This window comes from Pituophis catenifer, unplaced genomic scaffold, assembly GCF_029215685.1.
Source record: "Pituophis catenifer annectens isolate HBS135680 unplaced genomic scaffold, rPitCat1.0.hap2 SCAF_2, whole genome shotgun sequence".
Taxonomy (NCBI): domain Eukaryota; kingdom Metazoa; phylum Chordata; class Lepidosauria; order Squamata; family Colubridae; genus Pituophis; species Pituophis catenifer.
The window spans coordinates 98,762,805-98,776,717 of record NW_027256882.1 but is presented as its reverse complement, the minus strand read 5'-3'; the positions used below and the strand labels follow the sequence as shown (position 1 = coordinate 98,776,717).

Sequence of the window (13,913 nt, the reverse complement as noted above, 5' to 3'; positions counted from 1 at the left end):
AAGGTTGATTCAGCCTTCCATCCTTCCGAGGTTGGTAAAATGAGGACCCAGATTGTTGGGGGCAATATGCTGACTTTGTAAACCACTTAGAGAGGGCTGGAAAGCACTATGAAGTGGTATATAAATCTAAGTGCTATTGCTATTCTCTTTTCCTATGTAAAATTATTCTAATACTTATTTATACAAAACTTTTTTTCTGCAATCATTCCCCCCCTCATATCCATTTGTTTCAAGGGCCACTTTTATCTTTATCAAAATGCTGATCTTTACATTCTGGATGTCTTGTTTCCCTTGTATACAATTGGATTTGTGCATCATTGATACCACATCATTCATGTTTCAATCATTTATATTTCTTTGCCAGAAGCACATATGAAAAGAGATGCTTGAGCCACATATTCAATTCACCAGTTCCCACTTTCCTTCACTTTTGGATTTTGAATGTGCCAGTCACCTTCTCTCTACTGATTCATCTCCTTCCCATCCATCCATTCCATCTAACAGAGTCGCCCTCCCTGACTGCATTCGTTTAGAGTGTTGCACAATTTTCCCCAAACTCATCTGTGATTCCATTATCACCATTCACTAGAGTGTAATATGTAAACAGGAGTGGGATTCAACCAGTTCGGATCGGTTTGGGCTAACCGAATGTTAATTTTACTCTGGTTCACTGAACCAGTTGTTCCAAGGACTTACTGACCCTTCCCATCCCACCCCGCCCCTCCCAGGAGTCTCCACGCAGCCCGTTTTGGATGCCAGGTAAGTACAGGGCACATGCAGAGGCTCCAGGAGGGGAAAAAACGGGCCTACTGGAAATCCAGAAATGGGCCTGTTTCCAGCCTCCAGAGGGCCTCCGGTGCCCGGGGGACGCAGTTTTCACCCTCCTGGAAGCTCCAGGAAAGGCTCTGTAGCCTGGGAAGCAGTGGTGGGTTGCCTCCAGTTCACACCGGTTCTATAGAACCAGTAGTAAAATTGGTGGGAGGCTCCGCACACTGACTCTGATGTCATCAAAATGCTTCTGCGCATGTTCAGAAGAGCAGGCGTGCGTGCAAGCAATGATAGTAAAGGTAAGTAGAACCCACCGCTGCTGGGAAGGGTGAAAAATGGGCCTACCAGAAGTACCGGAAGTCCAGAAATGGGCCCATTTCTGGACTCCAGTGCCCTGGGGCAGTGGTGGGATTCAAATAATTTAACAACCGGTTCTCTGCACTAATGATTTCTTCCAACAACCAGTTCACCAAACTGCTCAGAAAGTTAACAACCGGTTCTCCCGAAGTGGTGCGAACTGGCTGAATCCCACCACTGCCCTGGGGAGGCCATTTTTGCCCTCCTGGAGGCTTGAAAAAATCCCCCTACCGTATTGCTGGCGGCTGAGTAGGCCACGCCCACCCAGCAACTGGGCAGCAAACCTGTTGTTGAAATTTTTAAATTGCACCCCTGTATATAAACCTATGGAATATACCTGTTTTACTTTGTGACATTGAGATCCAGTTTAGTGCAGTGTTTGAGGCATTTGGCTAGAAACTAAGAAACTGTCCGAAAGAATCAGACATGATTGTACAGAAGGAAAGCAAAAAAATTTTTGGAATACATGCAGTGCAATAACTACTGACACCCTGCTTCCTCCGCCCAAAAAACAAAGGATGTAGGGATAAAGGTATACATTTTCAAGTAGATTTTTAAGATTTTGGAATAATCTTCAGAAAATAAAATAACCAAATATACTCAGTCCAAGAATTAGCCAGCACACTTAATCACTGTTTGTAGTAGGCCCAACTAGTGGAACTTGTCAAGATATAATTTGTCTCATTGATTTAAATGGCTGTATCTTTGACACTCACAGTCTCTGTGCATGCATATACACCCACCCACACTAAAACACATATATCTATATAATATTTCTCCCTCCCTCTAAACTTAGTAAAAGAATGCAGAAAGCAGACTCCTTACGGGGATGCCTGCAAAACTGTACATTTCAGGGTTACGTGCTGAAAAAAATGAAAATAAAATCTACAGTCAAAGAAAATCAGGCAAATGAAAGGATTCTAACCTTCACTCCTGCTTCTTCAAACATGTCATATTCCCCCCCAAAAAAAAACAAATATTTATTACTTCAAGCCTTACTACACATGAAATGTTATAACTGAATGCCTAATAGCAGCATAAAAACACCTTCCAGCTTTTTTTAAAAAAATGTGAACTCTAATCTTCTACCTATGAAAACCATATTAATAGAACAACAATGTTATCATAGCAAAAATCACAATATTATTTATATGTCTGATAAGAACAGATACTAGATTTCACCCAAAAGGTGAAGATGTCAAAACAATTATGGTACAAATGACTTATGTCCTTTTGTGGCATCTGCTTCAAAGTAATGCCACAAGTAAAAAAAAAAAATCATTGATTTGCTTCAACATTTCAGATCCAACCATCGAAATGGGTCAACTGGATCTGATCAGCCAACCTGGCCTAATAAAAATTGGAGAAATTGGTATTGGCACATGTTGAAAATCCCCGTTTAATGCCTAAATCAATGTGGCATGGCCACTTCAAATCAAAATTTCAAACAGAACCAGAAGAGAAGGTCAAGCAATTCTGTTCGGAAGTGAAGCATCTTCAATGATCTACACAGTCCTATAATTTAGATATAAGGATTTAGCAGTGAAAAATATACTTTAAAATGTATTTTATTATAGTTTACAGTATGAATTTCATATTGTCGTGGATGTTTTGGATTTGAAAATATGGTCTTATTGAGAATCACATCTGTTTTGATATCACAGACTTTGTGTAGTTTACTTTTTTTTTTAAAAAAAGTAAACTACACAAACTACACAATTATGATTCATAACTTTGTATGAAGTAACAATAGAACATAAATAGGTAGGTCTAGAATCATATTTATGTTTTCCATAACAAATAACTTTCAGATGTTATAAATGTAAAGCTGGAGCACCTAATTTTTTCAAGAAGTTTTTCTAAAATTAAAAGTTTCAGTTGTTTTTTAGTGGTGTAGTTTGCCAAGAGCAACACTCTCAGAATTAATGAGAAGGAAAGTAGGATAAAAAGTAAATTTGTTTTAGTTTACATTTACAGTTCATTCAAACTAAATAATAAATCTTTAGTCATGCATGTAACAATTTCATCCTTTTATACTAAAATTATAATTTGATAACAGCTTATTCTCATTTGATGTAAAGGAAGGATCCTGTGACAGAATGATATAGCCATCTTACATGATCTCCCAGCCAGACAAGCTCCACTTGAAAGTGATAATAAATTCATGCCTGAGAAATAATATGAAGTGAAAGAGACATTAGATTCTAGTGCATCAAATCTGAATAGCTAGTGATGGAATTGTTAGCACTCTATGTTGTTGTTACCAATTACTACTAAGAATTTCAGATAAAATTAAAACATGTCTCTGAGTGACTAACCTAGAGAAACTGTAACATAAACAAATCTGGATAGATCCACACATTTTAACAGGATCACATCCCTCTTTGCGTTCCAAGAGATTCCTAAAATTAATTTTAAAATGTTTATTATGCTATGAAACTAATCATTATGATCAGGCTGAAAGGAACGAGGGAGTGAAACAAAACAACATGGATATTATTCAGGAAAAAACTAATCGCTTTTAACATGTATCAACATACATTTAAAAATTTATTTGCTTATTTAGGCTGTGCCACCCGTTCTGATTGGCATCCAACTCTTAGGGTCTCAGTTTGTAAAATAATATTAAAAGTAGATAAAGTGGAATTTTGACCGAAGACAGGTAAAGTGACACAGACATAATGCAGATGGGTATCTCCCTCTATAGTAAACACATTTCAAATTGAATTCTTGGCTGTTGCTTAATAAGTCCTGGAGATAATAGAAAAGGAAAAGAAGGGGGGGAGACTCGGAGAAGCAATGGTTAACCAATCAATTTGGCACAAGTAGATTTGTCCAATCTATTATATCTTTCTAAGAGAAGACTTGCCCATGAATTTGGCACTGTTGCTTGATTTATAAGTTGCTTGGCGAAACAGCTGCAGCATCTGAGTTAAGAAAGAGCCTGCCAAACATGCTGTGGTGACCTCCAGCTTAGATTACAGTACTTCGGGTTGGCCTGCCTTTAAAATCTAGCAGAAAACTTCCACCAGATCTTGATTGCTGTGGTCAGGCAGTTGACAAAAATAACTAAAGGGCCACGTTATCCCCAGTCTTTAAGAAAGTGTATTGATCCATAACGGAGATTTTGGATGTTCTGAAATGGTTGCCTGAAGGAGCACATCTCATCTTTACAATCTCTAACTTGAAACATCTGTTTTCAAAATTCATAAAAAAACCACTAAAATATGGTGCGAGTTTAGCAAGAGAAGATATTTTGAAATCCCTTTCAGTTAAATGCCCTGCTATCATTTCGGGGGGGATAATTGTTTAGAAAAAATCGTCTCTCCTGTTCGTCTTCCTTCCTGAGTCCAGTTATCTTTGTACTGATGAAAAAAACTGCTTTCATGTGTCTCTTCTATTTATTATGCTTGATGGTACTTTTAATGTTGTTCTTTTAATGTGGTTGGATTGTATCATTTTATAGACTTTGTTCATGAACCATTTAAGGGAGTATTGCTAAAAAGTAAGAATTCATACTTTGCTGAGAGTTTCAAAAAAATATGACTCTGCTGTTTCTGTTCATAATTCCAGGCAATCATGCCCCTTTTGTAGGAGGCTCCATTTCTGTCATTTACCTTTTCTCTCTCACCTCTTTTATAGTCAATGTTTCATGTTCAAAGTACGTCTAGTCATCAATGAGTTGATCTGCATTACTTCCCTTCTTCCCTAAATATATTTGCAGAAATGCCTTTGAGCTTAAGTTTACTGATAGTGTTTCTGGATTTATTTATTTGTTTGTTTGTTTGTTTGCTTGCTTGCTTGCTTGTTTGTTTATAAGATTTATATGGAATCAACTCTATGGCTAGCAAAATTTTGACTAACCAGTCATTTTATTCAGAAGACAATCCCTGCAAAAATGTCCCCCTCCTTTCATCTTTAAAAGCAGCTGCCTTCCCATAATTACTTCCTTTTTCAATATTAATTTGACCAATTGCATTTTCTACATACCAACAGTCCGCTCAATTAAAAACCCCAATATAAAAATAATAAAAACAATAACCCCCACCCCATCCCTGGTGACAACAAGCAATGAAACAAGCCACTTGATGGGCTCCATCCCACTCTGGATTCCCCAAAACCAGGTCTTCAGGGTCTTATGAAAGAATGTCAAAATGGGGGGCATTGATGACACTGCTTGGCTAAATAAAGATTCACAACCAGAGATTGGATTTACTGATAGAGAATAGTACTAACAGATTATTCAGTATTGGTTAATGTCAGAAAATAAATTAAATATTTTGTCTGATGAATGCTGCACTTGATCTTAACCAAAAGGCCAAGAAGTAACATTTTTATATACGCTCGAAAAAGAAACCTTTCAAGAGACATCCATTAGATGGTGCTCCAGCTGTAACTTCTGACAATTCTACACATCTATACCTACTGGGAATGAAATGGTTATCTTGTTAGATTTATAAATGGACATTATTAAGTTCACAAATTTAAAAGTAACAGTAATGCCTGTATGAGGCAATCTGAAATACTGTATGTTCATTTGCTGTCAAAAGTGACTGCAACCAAAAATGCATTTCAAAATATTTTCCTTCAAACTATTTACTTAGATTAGATTATTTCCCGCTGTCATATGAGCTAGGCAAGTTATTGTGAAAAGTGGGGCGGGGGGGGGGGTTAGGGGGAGAAAAACAAGAAAAGAAAAACAATTATTGGTACCATGGTAACAGAATCAACAATACCAACATCAATAAACTCAACCAGCAAATTGGCATTTTGCTTTCAAAGCACTGTGAGCAATATCTCATGGCAATATTTTATTAGATTTTTCTCTCTAATAACACTGTATTATATATGCGTAGAAGAAATAGTACATCCAGAGTAAATATAAGCCAAAGGAACATCTGAAAAGAAATGTGTAATTTAGATTTTGTTTTTTTTAAAAAATTGCTTTTTCCCTATTTCATAAAACTGAGTAATTATATAGAACAGAGGTGAAAAGGAATGATAGAGAGAAACTTATAACAATAATATTTTACTTCCTCTCAGTAATATTCACTGAACCCTTGTGATTCTAAATGCAATTATTAAATGCAGTCATTTATTCCTTTATGTCCAGAATCCTTTATAGATTAGAGGTCATAGGCTACATAAAATAGCATAAGCACATTTCATATAAAAGTGGGGTTTAATTGCACTTGGAGTATTTAAATCAAATACTCCAGTTGGACAATCAAAATTGTCCAAAGTTACCAATTCTAGTCTTATTCTCAGTAAGGAATGCTATTATTATGACATGGATATAGCTAACACTGGTCACCTAGTTGATATCTTCTCTATCTTAATAAAAAATGTTATGTAAAAACCTCGAGTGATGGGATAGTACCAAAAATGTGATTGAATCATATGGATACTCATGAATGTATGAGAATAACTGTTCTATGAATTTCTCTTTAAATATATGGTTTAAACATATGTCTACTCAAATGTGTACATACAAAGTAATAAGCATAAAAGCATGATTGATCTAAGAGTTCACAGCTACTCACAACATTCCCATCTCTAAGGCCTAGTGAAAAAGCCAGTTTTCAATGACTTTTTAAAACCCAGATTAGTGGCCATCCCAAACTCCTGGGGAATGCTATTGCATAGAAAAAGGGGCAACTAGAAAAAAAAAACCTGTCTTCAGTCCTGAGGATGACATTACTTATTCACTGGAGTTTTTAAAGAAGAGATTGGACAACAATTTGTCTAAAATGTTATAGGCTTTCCTGCTTAAGCAGGGGGTTGGAGTAGAAGACCTTCAATGTGCCTTCCAACTCTGTTACTCTATTATTCTGGAATTGATGAGATCTTCAGAGGGAGAAATAAAGGACAAAAAAAATTAAAGTAAAAACCTCACCATACAGTATGAATTTACATATGGGTGTAGTGTAAATAAGCTTTGCTTAGAAAAATAGAATGTTATGGGGAGTTACAGCAAATGGAATGTGTACAATATAGTTTTAGTTATATTTCCTTTTTTCCCCCTAATGTCATCCTTTCCATTGTCTTACTCTGTTTCTGTGTTCTGTAAACATTTACTCCAAAAGAGAACAGCATATTATATATTATATATGTTTTGAAACAATGTGGTTAAAGGATGGGAAAAGTTTTGGAAACTATTCAAAAGTACATTAAAAATAACTTTAGAAAATGTACACCTGCCTTATTTGGAACTCTGTAGAAATCTCAAAATTTGATTTGTCTGTTTTGGCAAAATATCCCAAGATTATACAATGTGAATTATGAAATAAGGTTCACCGAGACTACGTGTAAAATTTTGTGAGGGATTTAAGAAATTGAAACCAACTCTTTCCATGTTCTTTGTGAACTGAAGCTACCACTTAAGACTAAATCTGATCAAACTATTCTAGAAATTAATGGAGAGAGAAAGTTGGTGAACCATTGCAAACCAAGACAGTTATTTTGATTTTTCAGGGTCTTAAATTTTAATTTGCTGCATAATTCAAAGTATTCCTTAGTCAAGGAAACTTAAACAAATTTTGCATCATCTTGCAGCAATAGTACAAATAACCATCAAGCCTTGAGAATAGAATACATCTGCTTAATATTTACATAATGAATTTCTGGTCTACATAACACGAGTTCCCACCTTGTCAGCTTCACCTCTTACCATTATTAAGTATACAGTGGATGAATGCAACTGATTTTTAGAAGCATTAAGACAAGCACTTTTGGTTTATTTTCAAGTCACTGAATATTTCAAAAAGCCACTATTAATAATGCTGGAAGTCAGGCCTAATTAACATGCACTTTGTCCATTTTCTTTGTCATAAAAATATGTCATAAAAAATTTCAATGAATGACATTGGTTAAAATTCCTAGCTTGAATTAACTGACAATTATTTACTCTGTTGAAAGCTAATTCACTGCATTAACAAATTCCCTAAACATAGAGAAACTAGTTGCTATGCAACTATGGAATGTCCGGATTATGTTGAACAATATATGTGATATATTCTTACAGTAATAATGAGCATCACTGCCATCATCACCCTGAAAAGTGATGCTATTGGCAATGGTGCTTTTGGTCACCTGAGGCTGAAGAAAAGTAAAAAAGCAAACTGTGGCCAGAAGTCTTTGGAAACCTGAAATACACTCCAGAAAGTTTTTGGGAGATCTTCTCTGGCCTTCTGGATTGGGAAGCCCATGAAAGCATCATTTTCCAAACTACTGTCTACTCGCAGATTGTTTTATCACACTATCAGACATAGTCTTACAAAGAAAACAATGCAAATGATGAAAATCATTCACTGTTTAAAATTGGTACTAAAATTATACTTACTTTTCCATAGCTCAGCAAGATGATTCTTACCAGGACAACGTTAATATGGGCACCTAAAGACTCATCGTGATAGATTTCATTAACCTACAACAGAACATGAAAATATTCATGTAACATGACAATAGTTTGGATGAAGCCATTTGTTACAATCTTTTAATTCAAAATCTACTTAATAATAACATATTTACCTAACAATCAAACTGCAACACTGTATTAAATTAAAACTGGAAATAAAATGCTAGCTGTGACATTTTGAAATATTGTTTTATTTCCCCAACACCAGAAAAGAACATGAAGGATTATTGCTAAGGCAGAAAAGAAAAAAGAACATTTGTTATGCTTAAATTATAATTTGTATTTACTTATTAGTTAAGAAAACTTTCCTAGTCAATTAGAGTTGAAGTTATAAAACTATAAAAAAGGTGATAATGATGCGTAAGACTTATCTGCCTCATAAGTGTATGGATTGTAAAGACATTGTACCTTGTCAAGTTTCTGAATAGCAATAGCACTTGGACTTATATACTGCTACATAGTGCTTTACAGCCCTTTCTAGGCAGTTTACAGAGATAGCCTATTGCCCACAACAATCTGGGTCCTCTTTTTATTGACCTCAGAAGGATGGAAGGCTGAGTCAATCTTGAGCAGCTCAGAATCGAACTCCTGGAGTGAGCAGTGAAATAGCTTGCATTCTAACCACTGAGCCACCACGACTGTGTCATCAATGGTATAAGAGCAGGGATACAACCATTCTTGCTTAGCACCAGCTTTCTTAGAAGACTCAGACTGAATGGGTGCCTTGCCTTTGACTGCCTTTGCCTCTCATCCTACAGTTTTTAGCATCACGTGCATACTATGAAATGTTTGAATAAACCTAGAAGTATGCTTTATCTTAGTGAACAAAGAGATAAACCATTCTGTGACTCTCTCATGCTTTTGTTAACATAGCTGTGGGATGTGTTTGTTTGTTTATTACTTTTTAAGATGAAAATATCTCTGAGAGTTGCCAAGTCTTCACAAATCCTCACAAACAAGGCTCCATATTACAGTGGAAAATGATGTATACATTGATTGATTATGTGCCATCAGATCAGTGTTGGCTCTTATTGACCACATAGATAGATTGTCTCTAAGACAGCCTATCCCTAACATGTCTTTTAGGTCTTCCAACGGTACACTAATCAATACTGTAAACTGGGATCCAACCAATTTGTGCTGATCATTTTCTTCTCCTCCTTTCCTCCTTTCTCACTATTACAGCCTTCTCTAGAGAGCTAGGTCTTTGCAAAATGCATCCAAGTAGAAAAAATTCTCATTTGTACCTCAAATGAGAACTCTGGGTTGATTTGTTTGACAATCCATTGGTTTGTTTTTTTGACTATATAAAGTATTATCAGAAGTCTTCTCTAACATCAAAGTTCAAAAGCATAAATACTCTTCCTATCCAGATTCTTCAAAGTCTAACTTTCACTTCCATAGATTGTCACAGGGAATACCATAGCTTGCACTATTCTGATCTTTGTAGGTACAGACACATGATGACATCTGAATATATTTTCCAAGGACTTCATGATTGCCCAACCAAGCGATAGCTATGACCTGTGGCATATTTTTTGACTGCTTGCTTCCTTAATTGTTGATGGTTGATCCTAAAAAGGCAGAAGTTATCTACCTATTTGATTATCAGTTCTAAATATATACAAATAAACTTGAGTTCATGCAGTTGATCTTAATGATAATAACTCTGGCTGAGTGTGATGCAAACCAAACCATGGTTTGTAAATCACACCTTATAGCTTAGAGTGCTTTATGGCTTTAGAACCGGTGAATAAAATTGTGGTTTATTCAATAATAACAATAATAACTATTAAACTGATCATAATATTTGGAGCCATGCATAGCTAAATGCATGAAAATGAAGAAATGAATGGCAAGATTTTAAGTTTAATTTTATTTCAAGTAATTATTAGTTTTATTCACCCATTAGAAACCTTACAGGCAACTTACAAAAACGAAGCTTGATAGGGTAACTTACACAATTAAAATATTTCCCAATAGTTTCCAGAAGGATTAGAGTGGATTGTAACAAAGACAACAGTCTTCTGGCATGTTCAAGGCTCATAAAATTATAAACCTGGTTTCACATAGCTTGCTTCATTTCAGAAGTTATGTGTCTATGGAAATTCTCAGTCATCCAGGTCACGGTCGTCCCAAAGGTGCTTTTTAAGAGGCAACTGGACTTTCTGGTTTTTCTTTGAAGATGTTTCGCTTTTCATCCAAGAAACTCCTTCAGCTCTGACTGGATGGTGGGGAATGGAAGGATTTATATTCCTTGCAGACAGCTGGTCATTTGCATTCTTTTAGCGGGTCATTAAAGTCACCTGGAGGTTTATCTATGTCATCAGGGAAACCTGAGTGGTGCAAATTGGTGTGGCGCCTTCTTGGAACTGTTGAAGGGGCTGTGTTGTAGATTGGAGATAGATGATGAGAAGCAAAATGTCTTCAAAGAAAAACCAGAAAGCCCAGTTGCCTCTTGAAAAAGCATCTTTGGTTCAGAAGTTATACAGTTCCTGAGTCAAAAGGGGATCAGGCTGCGAGAGGCTGGGACAAATACCCATGAACTAGAATTTTCTACATCAGATTTGGAAAGAATTATCCTCACACAATTGCACATGCCCATTCCTATGAACAAACACAGAGTGGAGAGAGAAAGAAACTATAAACAGCAGGTCAGAGGGAAATGAAATTCAACCCCACCAAAAACATTGAGACAATGAAATGAAAGCATGAACTTTTCACAACAGCAGTACTGAGGACAGCAGTTTAGCAGGGCTCAGTTAAAAAAAAATACTATATTTAATAGTCACTTTAGATACTATGCCGGCAGTCGGGATAATAGACACGTAGCTGTTTTAGAAAATTAGATATTCTGCCAATCATTATTTATACTGGACAGAAAAGCATTGTTATGGCATTGAGAGAATAACATAGCTAATAAATAGGCTCATCACTTTGTAAAGCAGGCTAAACAGATACAGCATCCGTCTCTGTTGGATTAGAAGAGAAATTTGCCCCAATTCCAACTATGAATACGCCTGTGGAAGTTATCCACAGGCTTATTCCCAATGGATGGATTACAGTTTTCTTTCTTTCTTTCTTTCTTTCTTTCTTTCTTTCTTTCTTTCTTTCTTTCTTTCTTCTTTCTTTCTTTCTTTCTTTCTTTCTTTCTTTCTTTCTTTCTTTCTTTCTCTTTCTTTCTTTCTTTCTTTCTTTCTTTCTTTCTTTCTTTCTTTCCCTTCCTTCCTTCCTTCTTTCTTTTTCTTCCTTCTTTTCTTTTTCTCTTTCTTTCTTCCTCCCTCTCCCTCCCTCCCTCTCTCTCTCCCCTACAGACAGCTTTGAAAAGAATGTCATTGATACCATTTCACTATAATCACAAAGGTGATGGTTGTGATCATCGTGATGATAGCGATTCCCCTCTACGTACAATTTGATTCTCTGCACGGAAGGAGCAACAATCTAGTTGAAAGAGTTGAGCTAAAGGGAGACACAGAAGAGTACTGTCTGCAACGTTCCAGCTCCCAGTTGGTGGTTCAAATTATACAGTTAGGGAGATCAATTCTGCAGGTCAAAGTTATGCAGTGTAAAAGCAACATTAGAGAATAGGGAATAAATCAGATAACAGGTAATAAGCTTTGAGGTAAAACTCAGTTCAAGGATACTGGAAAAATAGATAACGGTGTTTAAATAAATCATGCCTTAGTGCAAAATACAAATTAAACATAGTTTATGGTGTGTTGTAAATGCAAGAGTCTTGAATTGACCTAAAAATATAGAGGGCTTCCATTAGATTGTCCTTGAATAACTTAGCGGTCTTAGATGTATGATATATGGCTACTAGATAAATTACTCTGAATAAAAAGAAAAAGTCCATTCCCTGCTAGACTGAGAATAATATTATGTAACAAGAGTTTTTGTCCAGAAACAGTGAGAAATTTCTCCACAGGGATTCCAGAAGCAAACAAATTTACAATAAACAGAAATGATTGGGAAAATTCCTTTTCCCCTGCTTCAGCGTGTGTGTGTGTGTGTGTTTGTGTGTGTGTGTGTGTGTGTGTGTGTGTGTGTAGGTTTGCTCCAGTATTCACCATGCTCACTAATAATCTTTTGCATCCCTGTTCTTGAATCTGATGCCCCCTGGCTGTGTTAAACTGCAACTCAATACCACACATCATCTTTTCTAGAAGACTAATGCAACAGATCTCATTTCTCCTTTGGGTTCAATTTAGAAATCAGTAAATTTACAATAATTTTGCAAATATATGGTGTTCATTCCAATAGAACGATGTGCAGCTTGATGCCAGGTTAGAAAGATCAAGAAATAATGTTTGGCCATGAAATTTATTTGAATGAAAATTATAGTGTCCGCCCCTCTCCCTCCCTCCCTCCTCCCTCCCTCCCTCCCTTCAAACCAAGGCATATGTTGGGAAAGGACTCAAGCAGGGAATTAGCCTTGAATCCTTGTACAGACACAAGAGATGCACTGCTAACACCCCTCTCCCCGAACCTTATCTATCTGCTCCCAAGGGAAGGCAAGCAGTTTGGGGCAATTCCTGTATTATAGGCAGGATACAATAAAGTAGTTTGAATTCTACAAATGTGGATTGGGTTGCTTTCACCTGACATCAGGACATACAGACAATAATACTGAAGTACTTATATTTAAAGTGATTAGCTAATTTCAGGCTGCTGCAGAAGAATATTTTGATAGTTGTTTTAATGTGTGCTTTCCCAAGGGGAGCATAATTACCCTGTTGATTTAAACACCTTTAATATTTATTCAATCTCTCCTGAGAATTAAGAAAGCTGCAATTCGTTGAGGATGGCTGTGGATTTATAAACAGATAATCCTCAGTAGACTTAGCAATCTACAACTCCCCAGATACCACAGAAGAAACATGATTGCAGTTAAAATGGGAGAGATAAGATTACATTATTGTCAGTGGTGGAATTCAATTTTTTTTGCTACCGGTTCTGTGGGTGTGGCTTGGTGGGCGTGGCAGGAGAAGGATACTGCAAAATCCCCATTCCCTTCCTACTCCTGGAGGAAGGATACTGCAAAACCTCCATTCCCACCCCACTCTGGGGCCAGCCAGAGGTGGTATTTGCTGGTTCTCCAAACTACTCAAAATTTCCACTACCGGTTCTCCAGAACCTGTCAGAACCAGCTGAATTTCATCCCTGATTATTGTTATCATTACCTGCTCAAATATGCCTGAACCTATGCTCCACAGACAGGTTCCAGCATTCCCCTCAAGGTGGGCTATAAAATGCAACTTTTCAATTCAGATTCATAACCAGTGAATTCATTAACAAACAGGCAGAACAGAGGCAAGTCAATTACAAATATTTTAAACCATGCTGGATCCTGACTGCGAATCATATGAAT

At 36.5% G+C, this 13,913-nt stretch overlaps 1 protein-coding gene across 1 annotated transcript in view; it reads right to left on the bottom strand.

Moving 5' to 3' along the window:
• Nucleotides 1–13,913, bottom strand: part of ADAMTS2 (ADAM metallopeptidase with thrombospondin type 1 motif 2) — a 282,339-nt gene that overhangs the window by 67,930 nt on the left and 200,496 nt on the right. The window contains exon 5 of the mRNA XM_070933879.1: nucleotides 8,468–8,551. Coding sequence (XP_070789980.1) covers nucleotides 8,468–8,551 — 84 coding nt within the window. The remainder of the gene's footprint in view (nucleotides 1–8,467; nucleotides 8,552–13,913) is intronic.